The 13,817-nt window shown below is 39.8% G+C and overlaps 2 protein-coding genes across 2 annotated transcripts; one reads left to right on the plus strand and one right to left on the minus strand.

The window, feature by feature from the left end:
• Window positions 1-351: 351 nt before the first annotated feature.
• Window positions 352-2,199, minus strand: MELLADRAFT_52361 (uncharacterized protein; the record flags this gene model as incomplete). Its single annotated transcript, XM_007409008.1, has 7 exons — window positions 352-606; window positions 709-969; window positions 1,050-1,168; window positions 1,263-1,590; window positions 1,685-1,716; window positions 1,966-2,096; window positions 2,168-2,199. 7 exons carry the CDS (start codon window positions 2,197-2,199, stop codon window positions 352-354), a joined length of 1,158 nt encoding a protein of 385 aa, XP_007409070.1.
• Window positions 2,200-12,157: 9,958 nt separating this feature from the next.
• MELLADRAFT_123232 (uncharacterized protein) lies at window positions 12,158-13,436 on the plus strand (the record flags this gene model as incomplete). Its single annotated transcript, XM_007408921.1, has 7 exons — window positions 12,158-12,331; window positions 12,412-12,615; window positions 12,709-12,756; window positions 12,886-12,913; window positions 12,984-13,003; window positions 13,110-13,174; window positions 13,331-13,436. 7 exons carry the CDS (start codon window positions 12,158-12,160, stop codon window positions 13,434-13,436), a joined length of 645 nt encoding a protein of 214 aa, XP_007408983.1.
• Window positions 13,437-13,817: the final 381 nt, after the last annotated feature.

Consider the following 13,817-nt stretch of genomic DNA (forward strand, 5'->3'; position numbering starts at 1 on the left):
AAGAAACGAAGCAGTATTAAGTCTTGGGATTGGAAGCAGGAGACCGTTGTCTCTGTTCGGGATTTTATGTTATAGATTGTCCTTCTTACAGTCTAAGCGTCCACAAAATGTTGATTGAGAAGAAAACATTATTAATGCTCAAAAGTCCCAAGGAGTTTCCAATTTTCTTCAAATGTGAAGAAGTATCAAACAAAAAAGAAAAAGACTAGAAAAAGATGCAAGACTGCATTCTTTGATTATGTATAAAACAAATCTGATTTTCTATCTATACTATTGAAAACAGGTAAATTACAAAGTTAAAACCCCACATGTGCGGATGAATTTTTCATAAACTGACGAAACTATAACGTCTCAAAATCCAGCAAGCTTATCCACAAACTTTGATATATCTGGAACGGCAACCAATGATAAAAGTATGATACCATAAAGCACAAAACTGACTGTAGAGGTAGCAGCTGCTCGATGATAATTGTTACCAATCAATGCTGAGGTGCCAATAGCTGCTGCAATGACTCCTGTGGTCATTCCTATAGTGAAATAGTCATCTGATCCCACTTTAACCCGAACTCGAAGTAATCGGAAAGCTTGGTCCCGAATAATGACCGCCTAAAATATTATGGACAAAGGACGATCAGCTTAGATATCACAATATGAGAAAGAAAGGATTGAATCAAGCGATTTGAGTAAAAAAAGAATATGAAGACTTACAATGATCCCAGTAAAGCAAATCAAAACCACTACCAAACTTTGATCACCTCCTGTTGCTTTTATAAATTCGATTCCGAAAGGTGTAGACATAAACCGTCCAGCAAATGTAATAGAATGATCCCCATTCATTCCCATCTTATTTGCCAAAAATGGCCACAAAAATAATGAGATCACACAATTTGGTATGATTACAATAACGATTCGAACAAAATTGCAATAAAGATCTTGACGGTAACGGAAGAGTGGGAAAGCCAAGCAAATCTTGTAAGGGACAATCAAAGAAGAGACAAATCAGCTCTCTCTTACATACCAGTTTCTTAGGTGCGAAGATCTGTACTCACAATCCCGGCGTTAAGAATGCTACTCATCACATCACCGCATCCAGGTGGCTGACCAGTATAACCTTTGTCTTTTCTGAAGAGAACCAGATAAGTGCTTCCGGTGGAATAATGTCCCAAAACTGATGATGCCAAGAATGGACATCAGTTAACGGATGGAAGTACTTTTTGCCTCGGACTTCGATCAACCTTGGATTCGAATATGACATCACGTACCTTCTTGAATTTGCATACCCTTGATTGAACCAAAGATAAAGATCGCGAGTACAGAGATTGCACTGGTGACCAAGATTGGGTGAAGGATCATTTGCCAAGTTGTTGGAACGACTCTTCGGCTAAGAAGCCATGATAAGACGACTGTACTGAGAAACAAAGGTAGACTACGATTGGAACCTCCAGGCGAGAAAAAGACAGGGATTCCGATTATGAAAATGATCAAATAGACTATCGGATCAAAAAGAGATATCATCCAATTTACGAGTACGTCTTCTTTAGTCTCAGGCTTTGACGTTGCCACTCCTCGTGTGATTAAGATACCATCTTTCTGCTGTAATTCAAGCAACTGAACTTAGCATCTCAAAGTCATACAACAAATGAGGAGAGAAATCTTGTGAAATAAATTCCATCGAGAGACCTACATCATTGTTTTTATTGAGATCTCCATGCGATTCTTTCATTTGTGTATCAGTACTCATAGTATTATTTTGTCCTAATTCCAAATCTGATCCAGCTCTAGAAAGCGTCGGGAGTGGGTAACGAGTAGAATCAGAACGAGATAAGTTGGAGCGAGTTTCAGCCATGTTGGCAAATTGAATCTCATGTCTTGGGTCTACAGGAGAACCATCATCCTGTGAACTTGAACCTCTTCCTCCAAAACTCGACTTTTCTGACTGATTCCCAGTTGATGAATCCTCTTCACGGTGCGGATGAAAGATTTGAAGGAGTTTGCATATACCAACTGTACCAATCCAGGTGGCAAGGAACGAGGGAAGAAAGAGAGCACAGATTAAACCAATTTCTGATGCAGACATACTGTCTCGTTTGGGTATCCTGCAGTCGATAATGAAAAATCAAAAGTTTGTTGCTTCTGGGATCATCTAAGCAAGCGGGAATATACTAACAAGATGAATGAAGAAGTAAAAAAAAGACCCATGTTACTCAATACCCAATCTGCACTTGGTTTGAAGAGCCAGTGAAAGCCTTTTGATAGTCGCTGAGGAGAAAATTGATGAAGTATCACCATAGCTAGGAATGTAATAAACATCATGACCACCTTTGATAGTTTTGATTTGAGAACACAACACGTTTTAAAACGGATAGAGAGGGTCAATATGGATCTTTTGAACAAGAAGCTGATGAGGCCCCTTCCAGACTCTTTTTGAACCTCATATGTTTTATAGATCGAAAAACACTTACGGAAGCTGGAAAGGTGAAGGGGAGTTTTGAGACACCCAAATCGATAAAATAAGAAAAAAACAGAATAATGATAATTCCAAGCGGGACTTGAATGTACGTCTTGAGGATCTGTCTGCCATTTTGTTTGATGAGCTTACAATTGAGATTAAAAGCAATTTCGTCAATACCTGACTTGGTCAAGATGCATTCACCATATAAAGAGATCAATTTACTTTTGACAAAGCGCCTCGTAGAATTTCGTTAGAGATCATGATTTATTTCGTTTTATTGTTCTTGAATGACAGAAATGACTTCATTCAACTATCTTCTTCAAACGAGAATTTTGGTTCATCAGCTTACTGAGCTTGAAGAAGAGTGATGAGTTATGCGCGAATTATTATTTATCGAGCGTCCTGACTTCTACCCAAGCACTCTGCTTTTAAACGGTGGGCACCAGTCGAAGAACACAACGGAGCCCAAAACAACCTCTGATTAGTTGGAGCAAGACTCGATGGGCACGATAACAATAACAACCCATCCATTGGTGTCGATGATACTTGGCATACTTGTTACTGACGTCACTTCACGACTGGAGGATGGGAACGCGGGTTGATTTGATCACATAAATATTTATCTTATCCGGTGGACTCGCTACTACTTTGTAATATGAAGTTTTATTGCATTTCTGTAGCACCATAAGCGCCCCCTACCCAGAAACCGCATTTGCAAACCTCAGCTTTAGTTATCAACAATGATCAAACGTGGTGTTCAGCATAGCAAACTGCCCATGTGCCAATAGCTAAAAAGGGGGTTCGACACTACATATCTTAGTCAAACCTTAAAGTTACCGACAGCTCGGAGTCTACCAGATACCTTGTAACTCCAGTCCAAGACTCAAAGAATCCCCTTGTTCTCTCCCAAAAAAGGGAACTTGTTCAACGCGAATGAAACCTTTTGGTTTAAATGATCTCAATGGTCTATACTTCTAACTGCCTTCAATGTGGAGGCCACATATCCTGGATCGGTCGAGGTCAAAGATCCCTAAGCAAAAACGTATAAGAACAATTTAGCGTGAGGTCCTTTCGATTTTCTCCCTCTTGGCGCGCCTGCATACTGCTTGGCAAACGCAGGGCTTTCCGTTATTGCAGAAGTTGTCCGATGGGGTTGAAGGTCAAAAGTATGATCCCCTTCCGGTCCTGTCCTGAATCTTGATTTCATCAGATGTCATGAAACTTGACATCAACGATTAACCCAATTCTGCATCAAAGTTGTCTGCTACTGATAAAATGAAGTTGCCATATTTCGGATATAGTTTCCTTGAGCAGATGAGTGGGGAATTCTTGCATATGGATGAGAGGTCAATCTTGAATGAGTTCTGCTCACCATGTCTGCAGAGAGGATAAAGGACCGTAGTTTCAAATTTTGTGTGCTGAAGTGCTGAGCTTCACGTGACGTGGCCGCGCAGAGAGGGCTTGTGTTAAGCTAAGCTTCACGTGGTGGGCGGAGCGCAAAAGGCCTGCCCTGGGGCAGGCCTTTTAGGCTTGATTTTGGGGTTGGCATGCCCACATTAGGTTTAGGTCTATGCCACCCAGTTGCTGTGTGATTATGGGTGAAAAATCTCATTGACATCAATAAATTTTTCCAAATCACATCTCAAAGTGCTCAACTTACAACAAATCTCCTATCCCCAAGCCACTGTCAGCCATAGGCTGCTTTCACATGATACCAAAATTCAAATCATCCTTGTCAAAGTCAGCCTCAGACAAAAGCAATGGACAGGATTCTTGATGTCTGCTGAAGTGAATGCATCAACAAACTGCCACCAAGCTCAATGTCAGCATAATTTAATAATTGTTGATGGAATGTACAGCAGTCTACAGCAGTATCATGCAATACAAAAGATGCTGTTTTTGGTGTTGTTGAGCGGGTTTTTTACCTCCTGTTTTGCATTTTTGAGGGATTTTAAGAGCTCAGAGGCACACCTCATCTCCCCCACTATAGGTGTGCCTTTGAAAAGCTCAAAATCTGTGCCTGGGCCTGCCCCCAATTCAAAACCCATGCCCACCATGTGAGCTGAGCTACTCAAACTGCATATCAGATTTTGTGACTTCTTTATGATCAATGTGTTGATCATGAGTTTGATGTTTTGTTAGAAGATATGCCTTGTAGTCATCCAATCTTGCCCTGGGTTTCTTTTCTACCTATGTGGTTGTCTTGATGTTTTCTAGATGATGTGATGCTATTAATTTCATCATAAATGAGAAGAAGTTTGGAGCTGAAGGTGGACTTATCAAGTACAAAGCCACACAGTGTAAAAACTCAAGTGTCATGCCAATGTGCCCACACAAAAGACATCTTGTAGAGAGTGTATCTGAGATTCATATAAGCTTAAGAACCATGTGCAGACAGTCCCTTCTCGAGTTACTCAGGCAGCAAGACTGTTAGGCATAGAAAGTCTGGATTCCTTTCCTGAGACTAAAGTGGTGCTTGCAGAAGTCATATTCAAAAGAGAAGAGATAGTTAAGCTTAAATTGAAGTGCAGAGTGACAAGAGTAATATGAACTGAAGAAATTTGGACAAGGAGGTTGTGTCATGATAATTTATGATAATCTGCATCAACTGGTTTATGCAGTAAACTATGCCATCTTTGATCCTTTGTTGCCTTTTTGATTTGGTAATCAATTGGGTTGTCTAACACATTCATTCGTTTACAAGACATGGAGATTCATTTGTACTTTGTCTGTTTTCTGATATGAGTCAACTCATGATCCACACTTCAAGCAATTTGGCTGCTTCATTTTGCTGTAATCCTGATACCTCAATATCAACCCACCTTTCTGAGTCTAACAAAGAAACTGAATTAAAAAAATCATTTCTTTCCCAAACCTCTCCATGTGCGCACATTGATGTGCCATAGTAAAATGGACACTCTGCCAGATTGTGTGCTCAAGGGTTTTCTCAAAGACCAGAAGATTTTGGTGACACCTTTGCACCCACTGGTTGTCTGCTCTCTTTGCAAACATTGATGTATGTTGGTGACACCAATGATCTTGACATAAATTTCATGGACATCAGACTTGCATTTCCCAATGGTATTCCAAAAGAAACCATTCACCTTTGTATTTCAAAAGGCTCAATCATTCCTGAAACTACTGGAAAATGTGTACCATGTCTCAATAAATCTATGTATGGTTTAAAGAAGTCACTGCATTGTTTGCAGGATGTTTAAGAAGCTTCCCTTGTCAGCATTCATCTCAAACAAATGCCTTTGAATCCCTGTGTGTTTGTCTCCACTGATCCAAAATGGAAGTGCTATGTATACCTACATGTTGATGACATGTCAATCTCAAATAAGAATGTCAGTTGCTTCAAAAGTCTCATCACCAAATACTTCAACAGGGAAAATCTAGGTGAAGCCACATTCATTCTTGGCATGAAAGCCACAAGGGACCAAAAATCTTGAACCATAGTGTTGTCTAAACCGCAATACATTGGCAACTTACTCAAGATATGGACACACCTGTTGGAAGTGCCATGATTGAAAACACTCATCTCATTACTTGTACTGATAAAGGTTTCAAGGGATTTATTGCTTCTGGAGAGTACTGCCAACATGTGGTCAGTCAATTGATATATCTTTGTGTGTGCCACTAGTCCTGAGTTGGATTTTGTTGTCTCACAAGTTTCTCAACATTTCAACAAGCAAGATATGTTTCATCATTGGCAATAGGAAGCTTTCAAAAGGTTGATGGTACCAGTACTGTTGGTTTCCACAATACAGTGCAATTATTGGGGCATTGGTAACAGGAGAAACTTGACCTATTTCCTCCTGAAATGTGCAGGAGAATGTTGCAGGGAAAACATTCTCTCCACAGGAAAATTTTTCTTTCCTTGCACACGTCAACTCACACCATCCTCCAATGTATCCCATACCAGTATTGAGAAATCTCATCTGACCAGAAACACACTCTTAAATAAAGCTCTTGAGCTTAGATCACTTTTTCAAACCAGCCCACCACCCTTGATAAACAAGAATTAACTACAGATACAGATGTTCCACATTGAGGCAAGAATGTGACTATGAGGTAAGATAATGGCAACTTGAGTAGGTGTTTTTTAGTGATTAAGTCAGTAGTTGTTTTTTAAGTGAGTGAGTTGCCTAGCTCACCATTCAGCGCTCACACATATACTGAAACCAGTGGTCCTGCCTCCCTTGGCTCCCCATTTGGGCAGAGGGACCCCCCAAGAAATCTAGAGTTTTCAATTCAAAATCCTCTAGGTTTGCATAGCACAAACCTGTTACAAGCAGATTACTATGTACCACATTGTTATCACTTTGTTACAATTGAGTAATTGAAAAACAAAAAGAACATAATAAAACTGTTCAACCCAAGAGATATAGTTGAGTAAAGAGTGGAAGGGTTTTATGTTACTGACAAGGAGCTCGATTAGGTGGTGGTAGTTGAGGTGTACAAACCTACAGTGACTCAGATTTTGTGGGTTGTCCTTTCACAAGGTGATAAACAACCGGAATTATTTCACAAGTAGGTTTGGTTTGTGTTAAATGGAGGTCAAAGAAGCAAGAAGGTGTAGCGGGATCTTCTACCAAAGCAGATTATTGTGCAAGGTAAAAGGTGCCCAATGTTCAAGATGGCTAAATAAATTTATGAGAGACATCAACATGGTCTTGACAAAGGTGCCTTTGTTATTAGCTGAGAATCAGGGTACAATTGGTTTGTCTAAGAATGCTCAATTTCAAAACAAGACAAGACATTTTGATGTCAAGTATCATTGGATTTGCGAGCATGTAGAAATAGAAGAGTTTTCTGTTAAATACATTGCCACTGCAGATATGTTGACTAAACCCTTAACACCATAAAAGCACAAGGCTCATTTAGGGGATACAAAGTAGAATGATTCTACTTTGTATCCCCTATTTGCAAAAGGATAAATCTGATAAGTTTAGAGAACCAGGGAGGTAATTGAAGTATGACATATTGAGATTCTTTTGGTTATCTAATCTCATATTTGATACTTTGCTTATTCATTCTAATCTTACATCATGATGTAATATTTATAAACAACAACACCCTTCAACAACAGTCACCACAGATTCACCAATGTACAGAGCATCAAGACTGAGGATGCATGACAAAGGAAAGATGGCTCAATGGTAAGAAATGGGGTTGTTGTGGTTGTTGTACACCACAAGGACACGCCGATGTCCTAGGGACGACCGGTTTTTCTTGCAGGGGGACGGTGTAGTATTTAAAGCTCAACAAGAGCTTTACAACACCTAAGAAGGGATAATCTACTACGTGTAATATAGTAGAAGTTGCCTAAAGACTGCCTTCTTCAAAGAAACCAGCACAAGGGCACTTGCTGACCACTTTGTGATAACAGAGAAAAGGATAAAAGGCACCAGAGAAATAAAGCAATACTGTTGTTAAGTATTATTCCCAGATTTTAAGCGCAAAAAAGTCACACACTATGTTTATTACTAGCAATACTGTTGTAAGTATTATTCCCAATTAGACTTGTAGTCTTTAACACACGTAAATAAATTTCTCCTTGCTTTTGAAGGGGCGGATTTAAGTGATCTTAGTACAAATATAGTAAATAAATGATGATTTATAACACTACAACAAAGGTATAAGATGCAGAAAAGGGCGCTACAATCCCAAAATCATCAAGGAGTACTTATATCCACATGTAACAATCTTTACAACAGTCAACAGCCTCAAAAACCAATCAAATCCGCCTAAATAACCCTAAAAACCATGTAATGACGCAATGTAATGATCTTGTTACTAATGTATGATGTAATTTTCACAGCCAAAAGTGATCAATGACGCAATGATGTAATGTACAGCACTTCTTAAGATGAATACAGGTGATTTTTTCCTTGTAAACTAGCTGAAACCCAATTTTTGAGATTATGAATTTTTTCAGATGTGCTCCAATTTTTGATTACTAAAGTGCATCTTGTAGCCCACGTGTTACTGATCATTTCTGACACCTATAAGACCTACTTCTGATGAGTGATGAGTAAGATATTGAGTTGTGAAGTTAAGGTTTTTGGTGTTACATGTGTCTTGTGACTGTAAATTCGAGATTCACACCAATTTCTTATTTCCCTTATAACTTTTTACATACACCTCCGTTACTAATGATTCAAAGGTTGTACATTATGTAGTCCACTCTTCTGCGTTGAATGAGCCATCTACCAACTTATTCTGACGTCATTTGACATATGTAATTAGCTGAAAACCTTCATTTTCGACGATTTTCACCTATTTTCTTCACTTTTCACAGCTGCTACTCCCTTTTCCTTGCTCATGTAATATGGCATCATCTTCTATAACCTTAAGAATCCCGGAAAATCCTCTTGGCAACCTTAAATTCCATCACTACCACCATTACATATGTAAACTACACGCCTAACCCTTGTTTACCAACTTCGAAAAAGTACCTTTCTGCTAATAACCTCTGTTTCCCCTTATCAACCTTGAATATTAAAATTGTTCCTGTATAATAAACTGTTGTTCTTTCATATTCTAACCTTATAAAACCCATAACTTAATTATAAATAAGCTAAAAACCATTTTCCAACTTTTACACCTATATTTTCGAATTTTTCTTATCTTTTCTTTTTCTGTCTTTTTGTAATAACTTTGTAAGTAAACTATGTTGATCTTAATAATAATTTTGAAATAATATGACATAATAATGAGCTAATAAGTATACATAAGCCTCTAAGAGCTTCAATTGATCTGAAAACCTGAATCTCGAATTCTCTGCTGTATTGAAGTTTGCTAATAAACTGGTAAAGTAAAGATGATTAATTTTTTTGCTTAATATCATAAATGGATCACCACAACGGACATCATGACAAAACTGATCCAAGGAGCCCGGACCCAAACAGTATTTCGTGACGCCCCACGGTCTTCCAAAAGGGATCCTTTTACGCTACATAGGGGGTCCTCAAGGCGCCTGTACGGGCTCTTCTGAGAGCATCGCTTCCAACTGAACTGTTGGGGGATTTGTAGTTGTCAAGAGGATGTCCTACTCAATGACCACCTGATGTTGTTGGATTCAATTGTTGATGTCCCAAAACCCTTCTGACACTCAGAAGATGTTTCTCAAAGTGTTGACTTGACAAGATTGATGCATTTCAATAAAGTTGAGTGATACAAAGATACAAGACTCGATCCAATTGGATTCATCTATAAAGAAATGACAAGAAAGGAAACTACAAAACAACCTATGTCCGAGAACTTGTTGAAATGTGCGGAACTTTTGGTTTAATCAGCAACTGAGGAAGACCGCTATCAAAGGCCACTATACCTACCCAATTTTGAAGTAAAAACATCTACCCAGTCAATTTGATTGTAGGATGAAGAGAACAGTATGATCTTTCTAAATATACATGCTCAACTGTATTTGAAACTTGTTTACCTTTTGCCATCCACCCAATCTCATCCGCTCACAAACAATAAATAACCATCAGAATCGATCAATTAGCTTGACTGAGTGAGTAAACTTATCAAGCTTGATAAAGGAAACGATCAAACCAACTTCAGATAACTTCAAATTGAGATAACTAATTCTTGATTGTCAAAACCGATACATATTTTCCAGCCAAACCTGAATTCAAATCGTTCGAACCATCAAAGACATACACTTGAACAAGACTTGACGGCAATATACGTACTCTTCAGGTCAGCTCAGCAAATGAGCAAGGTTCTTGCTCAGTGATGATCGGACTAAAACTGTGGTGGAATATTGGGTTCATCAGTCTTTGCTCCATGACCTGTGCCATTAAAATCAAGCGTAACAGTCTGTTTCACCGCTTGATCTTCTTTACTAGATTTGATGTGATCTAGCACCAAGTTCAAGCGTTTTCGAAATTGATGAGTTTACGACTATCACCTCTTAATGAATTCTGATTGGTTTTATCTACCATGTATATGACCTGAGAAAAGAAAGGACATATCGGATCAAGATCGAGATAAAGATGAAAATCGTGCTCGCAATTGACATGACTCACATCAAAGTAGTCAAAGTCACCACTATGTACCATTGACACCATCGAGACAAAGACAATCGATACGGAAAGTGAGTTGTTGAGCTGTGACAACAAGTCAGTCTAGTTTGTGGAGTCCAGATTTCCTACAAGTGGCAAGATTATTATGCTTGGACTCATCTTACAGGAAGAGGGGAACTTGAAGGGACCACTGTGCATTGAGGATTGAAGACAAAGCCCCTTGCAAGCTTTAAATCCAAACAACGAGTCTAATGGTGGTCTGCTCTGAGGAAGGGATCAATTCAAGAAGATTGATGAGATTGGGGAGTTGAGAATGACAGTGTGGGGAAGGGGTGTTAGTGTTGAAACAAGGAGGGTGGAAAGTTGTGTTTGATTCAAAAGTAGCGATGATGAGAAAAATAGAAAGGTCAGTCTGAACCGGGTGTGATGGAGATTGAAAGTGGATTTGTTTTTTGAAGTTGCTTCCCGTTCCCCCCGTTTTCTCCCTTTCTTTTGACTTTCCCTTTTTTTCCAGAAGTTTCCTTTCATGAGTGGTCAGTGCACGGATGGACAACCTAGCCAAGTTGAAGGTCGCAGACAACCTGACGCACACCTGAAGGAATCTACCAGATGTCATGATCTCAGGTTCTGTGAGGTCATCCAGGCTTCACTCCGCAGACAGCCTCAATAGGGGAGTCCAGGTCAGGCCGAGAGCTAAGGAAATCTCAAGTGTCCAAGATCTGAAAGCCATCTTGACATCCTGGGAGTGTGCTGAAGACGTCGACGCTCAAGGACGCCCAAAAGATACCCCAGTTGGGGACCCGGAGTTGAGCATCGGATCTCGGACGGCTTGGACGTCCTTCTGCGCAGAAGTGTCTTTGTGGTGTACATACATACGCGGGGCCAACAGAGTACCGCTCGAGGGCAACTGGCAAACCTATTGCAAACGAGTTGTGAACGAAATTCACGATTTGAGGAAATTTCAAACCCGGACACCGAAATTCGGTTCAATTGGGTTTTGAACTAATTAATTCCCGCGGTGTTAGATCATCTTCTGTGATCGTGTTGAAGCAATTTCTCTGGTATATAAGATAAAGGCTCTTAACCAGTTTGTAACCTTTCTCTTTTTCTTTACCAATTTCTATTCATCACTTAGAGCAGGTTTGCTTACTCGTTATTGGTCATTGGGAGTATCATCTCCCCTAGTTACTAACTAGTTCATTCCCTTACACTCATAGAAATTTTGCAATTTAGACATAATATGAATCAAGCTCAGAATCTAATAGAAAAACCGTCAACCTGCGTTGTGCCACTATCACGGGGTTTTACCGCGACAATGGGTTGTCGGAAGAAGCAAAAGCAAGAGCGAAGCCACGTTGCAGAAAAACCTATGCCAGCATTATAACAGAAGCGCATACCCACCGGAGTCGCTCAGAGTCATACCTTCGATACTTTCCTGATTGGCAACCGAGCTTATCTTACATTGAAAGATTATGTGAGGTTGACGGATTAGAGCTTCGCAAGGAGCCAGGTGTACTTCCACACATCCATATACAAGCCCATCCCTGTCCACATCTCTGGGACTTATATCACAAAAACCGAACCTTTTTAGTCTTTCAATAATATCATCATCATTTCAATCTGCTGTAGCCTGATTGCTGGCCTCTCTGGTTTGCTTAAGAACATCAAAATGTTAAATTTCTGCCTTGGCCTTCTATTTCTTGTCCTCGGTGTTCTCAATTTGCAAGTATTTTCTTTGCCTGAACCCAAGGCGTTTGTGAAAGATGTCTTCAAGATCCATACCTTGGTCCATAGTCGTCTCGCTAGGAGGAATCTTAATGCTACCTCATATGAGGCCTACCAGGTGAGCTCAAGACACCTATGACGGTCCAGGACTGGCCGCCACGGATGAGGATCCAGAATCTGATACGTTTGTAAAATTAGATCTCGGACGGGACCGCGGGGACTGCAAAAGAAGCTGCCGGCAAATTGTTGTTGGAGCCTTACAACTTGACCTTGTCATCTGATCTGGAAGTTTTACCGCTAGAAGCATTGAAAGGCATCAGCAAGGATGACATTAAAGCAATGTTCAAAATAGGACATGATGGAAATATCCAGGAGGTGGAGGGATTCCTTCCAGCAATCAGGGTGTGTGACAACCCGATCCTGCTTAGGACAACATAATTTAAGAGTTTGTGTCTGATTGTGGGATCGGTATCTCCTGCTCTCTGACGCGAAAAGGCTGCCAAAAAGAAGAAAGACTTGTTTAACAAGCTTAACAGGGGGATGGTGAGTAACATATTGTGTTTTTGAATTTCGCGAAATGTGGATATTTTTTAAACAAGCGATATCTGTGGTTGAAGGCTTGGTTCTTGACTGGCAGAATAGCTGACTTTTGTCTTTATGTCTTATTGATAGATTGCCAACAAGGTCCTAAAGCTGTTGGGTACGTCAGAACAATGTTCCCAAACAACTCTCAAACACACTAGCTGATTTTTGTGTTTCTTTTTCTGAAGCTCAAGTCGTGGGTTGTGCTGTAAGTTTCCATGTTATTCGTCCCTGACAAATATGTAGATTGCAATTCTTTCTATAAAGATGAACTAACAATTGACTTGCCATGCAACCCGCTGTCTCGGACCTAGGCTCAAATCGCCCAAGGCGATGAAACGATAAAACTTAAAGAACACCTTAAAACAGAGCAAAAGAAGTAAGCAACCACCATTCCTGCAACGAGTCTTGTGTTATCGCTATCGCAAAATTGCCTATGATGTAACGTGCTACTTTGTAGCACATCTGCTCGTGTAGATCTCCAGGTTGAAGCATTGCTGATCTGGGTTCTCATCTCTGGATTTGGGATAATTAGGTTGGCCCACAATCTCAAGACAGATGAAGAAAACAAAGGGAAACCGATGTCTTCATTTCTCTCTGTTACATCTGACTCAAAGAAAAAGAAGAAGCCAAAGGAATGAGAAAACAAGATATTGACTCTAAATGCTAGAATTTGACAGCTTCTTTGTATCCTTTATCCCATGACTTTGAGACTCGTTGATCTTTTGGGCCAGAAGGGAGTGGGCACATGGTGCAAGATTCAAAAATTTCCTTAATTTGATAGCTCAACTCGTGTAATTCCTTTCACAATATCAATTGCAATAAAAGTCCTTCCGTCCCTAAAATGAGTCCAGTTCTAACTTTCACCACTCAATGCATATAGTATCATTCTGAAAAGATGACACGCATATTATCTTTCATAAGTGGAGTAGAGGCAGAACAGCTAGCTCTATTGAATACCTTGGCTGAATTAGCCTACCATATCTGTCCTGCTTTTATTCAATCGATTAGGGCAGTTCAAG

The sequence above is a fragment of the Melampsora larici-populina genome (genome assembly GCF_000204055.1).
Source record: "Melampsora larici-populina 98AG31 unplaced genomic scaffold MELLAscaffold_14, whole genome shotgun sequence".
In the NCBI taxonomy this organism is placed as follows: Eukaryota; Fungi; Basidiomycota; class Pucciniomycetes; order Pucciniales; family Melampsoraceae; genus Melampsora; species Melampsora laricis-populina.